Source organism: Cervus canadensis, chromosome 8 (assembly GCF_019320065.1).
Source record: "Cervus canadensis isolate Bull #8, Minnesota chromosome 8, ASM1932006v1, whole genome shotgun sequence".
NCBI lineage: Eukaryota > Metazoa > Chordata > Mammalia > Artiodactyla > Cervidae > Cervus > Cervus canadensis.
Window position 1 is genome coordinate 9,036,981 of NC_057393.1, and position 6,000 is coordinate 9,042,980.

The 6,000-nt window shown below is 61.1% G+C and overlaps 1 protein-coding gene across 1 annotated transcript; it reads right to left on the reverse strand.

Annotated features, from left to right (window-relative positions):
• Window positions 1-1,951: 1,951 nt before the first annotated feature.
• On the reverse strand, window positions 1,952-5,069 carry HMX3 (H6 family homeobox 3). Its single transcript, XM_043477312.1, has 2 exons — window positions 4,670-5,069; window positions 1,952-4,015 (listed from the first exon to the last, which is right to left on the reverse strand). Exons 1-2 carry the CDS (start codon window positions 5,067-5,069, stop codon window positions 3,336-3,338), a joined length of 1,080 nt encoding a protein of 359 aa, XP_043333247.1. The 3' UTR covers window positions 1,952-3,335.
• Window positions 5,070-6,000: the final 931 nt, after the last annotated feature.

Consider the following 6,000-nt stretch of genomic DNA (forward strand, 5'->3'; position numbering starts at 1 on the left):
AGAGCCTAGAATGCTTCATGCTCAGGGAGCAGCCTCCGTGCTGTCTCTTGCGTCCTGAGAAATACTGAGACCCCCCCACCCAAAAGTAGCGAGTTGGAGGTTTTCTGCCTGGGCAGGCTTCTAGGCTCACATCTCGGCCAGTCCCGGGCCACAGTCCAGCCACGTTCCTCCCCCAGGGCATGCACCTTGGCTCCTGGGACTCCCCTGCCTAGGGCAACGGAGGGGGGGTCCTCAAAGGGAGGGAAAGGGAGGCCAGGACAAAGAATCAACTGTGCCGGTGGAGAACCAGCTATTTCTCGACTTTGTAAAGACCGGGTCAGTCAAGAACCGTTTTCTAGAATCCAAACACAAATAAAGAAGTATTTTGGCGGTTGATAACATCGTGTTCTGGCTGTAAAATCTAAGAATGTGTTTGCTATTGCAACATTATTTTTAATGAGCTGTTATTGGCCTGTCCCGCAGTTAGTATTGCCAACAGTAAAAGGCATCACTGTGTTTGCAGGTAACACATGGAATAACATATTTGGCCCCTGAATTTCTGTTTATTTTTCACTTGTGACACATGCCCTCGTTTTTATCCCAAACCAGAGGGAAATAAAGGCAGATCTGTCTTCCACTGAGGTCCAGGCTAAATCTTGCCATAAATACGCATGCCAGTTTATTTGGAGGCAGTTTCCCGTCAATAGAAAACGATACTCTACGTTTCAGCCACAGTATAATCAATCCTGTGGACTGGGCTTGAGCAACTGTAAAGCTCTGGGAGAAGGCATGGGGGCGCGTGCAGGCGCTCCCCAGCGGCCGCGCCCTTGGTGTGCTCGCCCGAGTCTTCGCCGTCTCCGGGTTCCTCATCTCCCCCTTCTTGGCTCCCCAGCTTCAAACGCGCCCAGCCAGGAGCCGGGCGTGCGGACCCCAAGCCCTAAGGCAGGCTGCCGCGCCGCACAGGCGAGAGGCTCCGGAGCGAGCCCCTGCCTCCGCCCTCAGGACCCGCGCTCGCGAGCGGCTCCGGGAGCGCGGGGTTCGGCAGGCGGTCTACGCGGAGCGTAGAGGCCGGGGCCCGGCGAGAGCCCGGGAACCGCCAGCGCTGCGCTTCCCCGTAGCGGCCGAGATCGGGGTGGGGGACCCAAAGAAAGCGTGCGCCCGCGAGGCGTTGGCGCGGTGCACAGAAAAGGATCTGGCCACGAGGAGACAGTCCTCTCGGTCGCCGCCGCCGCCGCAGTCGGGTGGCCTCTGCTCCCCGGCACTGGACAGACCATGGCCGTGTCCACATCCGAACCGCCCCGGGAGCCACAGTGCCTCCAGGCCTGGGGAGGCCTCTCTATACCGGAGTCGCGAGCCGCGGTCTCTAGGGCTGGCTCGCCTCCCTAGGGTCGCCCTCTCGCGGCCTGGCCGCGCCCAGGAGGGCGTCGCGATCGGCCTCTGGCTCCCCCGGCTAAGCTCCAAGTTCACCCCCTTCTTCCCTCCCCAGCCCGCATCCCGGAGGAAGCCGGAGCCAACTCCACTCGGGCCCACGATGCCCAGGGATGTTCTGCCCAGAAGCTCGCGGCTCCTAAAGGACCCCGCGGCCTGGGAACGGAATTCGAGGCGGCTGCCCTGCGATCGGAAATAACCAGAGGTCTCAGCTCGCTGCTGTCGCTGCGCTCGATTTCTCGAACTAGATAAGACTAGGTCCTCACCCCTTCCGCCTCGCATTCTTCCCTTGCTCGCACCGGCGTTTCAAGAGGCAGACGGCACCGGGGGGGCGGAGAGCGCAGCTCTGGTCTCTGAACAAAGCCGCCTCTGTCTCCGCCGCCCCCCGATTAGAGGGGTGTACGTCGAGGTCGGACTCGGCCAGTCTGCAGAGGCAGCCAGAGAGCGAGGCAGAAAAGAGTTTGGAGACACCTGCTCTGGGGGAAACCGTCCAAAGTTACACACTCTGGCCACAGGAAATGCTTCGCTTTTCTTTTTAATTAATTCCATTTCACGACAACATGAAGTGTAACAATATTTTGTGATTCCCCCCCCCCCTTTTTTCTTAAAAAGGGCCTGAATCCGGGCAGGGGGGAGGGTGAAGGGTGGCAGGGACAAACTACCGCGGAACAACAGGTGTAGCCGACAGAAAGGAAAAAGATTGGGCGGCAGAGCCAGGAGCCCTGAGGAGTTGAGGGTGAACTTTACAAGAAATCTGTACATTTATCAAATAAGTTAAAATTCTCCTAAATTGATTGTCCTTCACTTAAAGCGCTCCAGTATGCCTATCTTACTTCTTTGAGCATCCCTACCTATCCTTGTTTCCTTCCTTCCCCCTTTTCTCCTTAATTTCCTCCTCATAAACGATTGACTGGGATTAGACATTGAAAACGTCAGCTTCTCTCCGCAGAGGAAGAAGCAGGGCTCTCAGGAAATTTTGTACAATATTGCACAGGTCAAAAGTACAACAGTTACTGCAGAACAAAAAGATAGGGGGAGAGGATAAAAAATAGGTTTGTTTGTTTTTTAATATTGAAATCACTCTCTCAAAACAGGGAACAAAGTAACAATAGGAATATTAATAATAATTTACCAACAAATGAAATTTCCCAAACAGAGGCTACTAATAAATAAGATCATTCACACCAGGCCAGATGTGGAGGTGTTTCAAAAATCAGAAGTCCGATTGTGGGCTATCTTGTCCTTTCCCTTTAAACACTTAGAGAATTCATCCATCACAAAAAGGGACCAATGAAGAGGTGAACTGCGACAGACCTCTGCCGGAGAGAGGAGAGAGAAAAGTGGCCTGAGTCTGGGTTCTTATGAGAAGCTGCTCAGATTCTGAAAATTGGGGAATAATTGATTGGGAGTAAAGGGGAACAGCCACACCCAGAGATCCAGAATAAAAGTACAATGTGAATTCTCTCTCTCTCTCCCTCGACTTCTGAAAATAGTTCTTTAGAAAATGAATAAACTGGGGGTTCAGGCTTTGCGTTTACTTTCCTTGTATAAAAATAAACCCAAAAAGTCACAGCGCAATGAGAATCTGGGAGTGGGGTGGGGGGTGAGAGGATCGCACATTTTACAAAAGCTTCCAGCCGAAATATTTGACCTGGAAATGTTGTCTCTTGCTTTCTCTTAATATAAACCGAAACCAAAAGTAAGAGGGGAAGCGCCTCAAATCCATTAGGGGTGAATTGCACGAAAATGCATTGCAAATACTTACAAAAAAAAAAAACGCTACCGACTGGGGGAGGGGAGGCCGGGGCCGCGCGCCGGAGCCCCGGCTCCCGAAGGCCGCTGGACGTCTCGGCGCCCTCTGCCCGGCCCAGTCTCCTCCGGGGTTTGGGAAGGGGGCCGGGCGCTCCCTCCTCCTCCCCTCTCGGGCCTCAGACGGGCCGGAGCAGCGGCACGGACGAGACCACCGGGTGCGAGTAGTACACGGGGTGCGGGAAGGTGAGCAGCGGCTGGCTGACCGGCACCGGGGCCCCCGCGGCCGCGGCCGCTGCGCCCTCGGCGGCCGAGTTCTCGTGGTAGAGGATGGGCACGCGCACGATGCGCTGCGCCGCGGCGTGGCTCAGGTTGGCCGCCTCCAGCTCGGCCGCCAGCTGCCGCTTCCACTTGTTGCGGCGATTCTGGAACCAGATCTTGACCTGCGTCTCGGTGAGGTGCAGGGACGCGGCCAGGCCGGCGCGCTCCGAGCTGCTCAGGTAGCGCTTCATGTCAAAGGTGGACTCGAGCTGGAAGACCTGGCTGCGCGAGAAGACCGTGCGCGTCTTCTTCTTGCGGCACGCGGGCTTCTTCTCCGGGCTCTCTGCGCCCTTCTTCCAGTCCTCAGTGCCGGGCGTCGCCGCCGCCGCCGCCGCCCCCACGCTTGCCCCGGCCGCGCCCGGCGCCGCCTCGCCCTCCTTCTTGCCTTCCTCCGAATCGCTCTCCTCCAGAATGATCTCGTCCGTGCTCTTGGAGTCCAGCTCCTTGTGGTCGGGGTCGGCCTTCAGCAGCGGCTCGGGGGAGTCGCGGTCGGTACCCGAGGCGGGGGAGGAGTCTCGCAGCAGGGCCTTCTCCGAGGCTGGGGAGAGACAGACAGACGGACGCACAGACACACACACGCACACGGACACGACCTTCAGCGAGGCCTGGCGCCTGGGGGGCCGCAGGCTCACACCGCAACGGCTTCCGGGCCCCAGGCCTCGAGGCCTCACCATTCCCGCGAGCCTCCTTCCCGGCTGGGCCAGAAGAGAGGCGCCGCGCCCCGACATCCGACCTTCTCCCGGGGACAGGCTGGAGCGACAAGGCGGCAGGGCCGGTTTCTTTCTTTTCCTCAGTTCTCCCACCAGGGGCCCGCAGGCAGATTCGCCTCCAGCTTAGGCACCCCCCCCCCGGGTCACTCCCTTCATCCAGGCCAAGTTCCCCTTGTCCCAGCCACCTGACGCCACCTCCCCATTCGTGCCCGAGATCCCTTTTTCCCGGGAAGCGCCATGCCCGGGATCCAACTTCACTTCTTTCCTCACCAAGTGGGATTGGATTCCCGGGCAGCGCAACAGAGCGCACGGGCAGGAGCTCCAAGTTAGGGGACGGAGGAAGTTGGCCAAACAAGCGCGTTTGTGGGTTGCAGGTCGGGGAGGATGGGGCGGGGGAGGGTGGTGGTCCCGGGGCTGCGATGGGACGCAGTGCGGAAAGGCTCGTGGGGAAAGACAACGAAAGTTCAAAGATAGGTCGGTACCTTCAGGTCGCGGGAGGTGGCCGCCGGCGGGGGTCAGGGTGTAGGGGTACCACCAGGCCGGGGAGCGCTCCAGGTAGTGCGCGGGCAGGGCAAACCTCTGCGCCGGGATCTCAAAGCGGGGGAAAGCCAGGTCGCCCACCTGCGAGAGCGCGAAGCCCGCGGCTCCCTCCAAGGCTCCCTTGGCCGCAGCGGCCGCGGCGGCTGCCGCGGCGGCGGCGGCTGAGGCCGGAGCGAAGAGCGTCCGTGGGGGCGGCTGCGGCTTAGGGGGCGGCCGATGGTGGTCTCCGTTGAGTAGGTTCTTGATGGAGAACGGGGACTCCTTGGGCGCGGGAGGCGGGGGCGGCGGCGGTGGGGGCTGCGCGCTAGCGGTGCCGGGGGCGTCCGGCCCGGGCTCCGGCATGGTCCCCTCTCCTCCGAGTCCCCGGGAGGGAGGGAGCGGGACAGGCGGGCGGCTGGGAGAGCGGACGGGCGCCGGAAATCAGACCATAAACGGAACTCAACTACGGGGCGCAAAGTCGGGGGCCGCCCCGGGCGCAAATCCAGCGGCAGGAGGGCGGGGTGAGGGCCCGGCCGGGGCGGGCTCGCATGGGGGAGGGGTGCCGAGGGGCGGGGAGCGGCCCTGCCGCGGCACAGAGGGAGCGAGGCGGCTCGGCGGCGGCGGCGGCTCCCGGGGAGGAGGCGGCAAGACCAGTCCCCGGCTTGGGGCTGCGTCAATCCGGCGCCGGATGCTAATGATGAAATCAAAATGTCATCCAAGTTAAATGCGGGGAGTATACGGCGATTGGGCGCGTACAATGGCAAATGGGATTAGGCAGGCGAAGGCGCAGCCCGAGCCCGGGCCCCGCAGCCGCCTGCGCCACCGCCCCCTCCTCGCTTAGCCTCGGATTTTGGCGCTTTGGCTTCGGGCTATAAGAGCCCGCCTGTTATTGGCTTTATATAGTCCAATTAGGCAGCAAATGAGGACAAGCCTATTAGCACAAAAGGATATTGGCTCCTGCTAAAGAGGCACTCGGAGCGCTCCGACGAGCGCAGGAGGCGAGCGAGGGACGCGGAGCCGGCGGCGCCCCGGGTCGGAGCGCACTGACAGCCGCGGCGCCCGGAGCCCGCGCCTCCCTCTCCCCCCTGCAGCTCGGGGACCAGCTTCCAGCCGCCTGGCCTGCGGGAGGGGGAAGGGGCGGGCCGGGCCCGCCCGGGTCACCTCGGGGTTATCCGCGCTCGCAGCTGCCTCTTCTCCGCCCCCCAGGGGCTTGGCAGGGGCCCGCCGCCCCCACGCAGCTGGAGAGCCAAGCAGCGCCAGCCCAGGAGGCTGGACGCGACCTCCGATCTGCGGT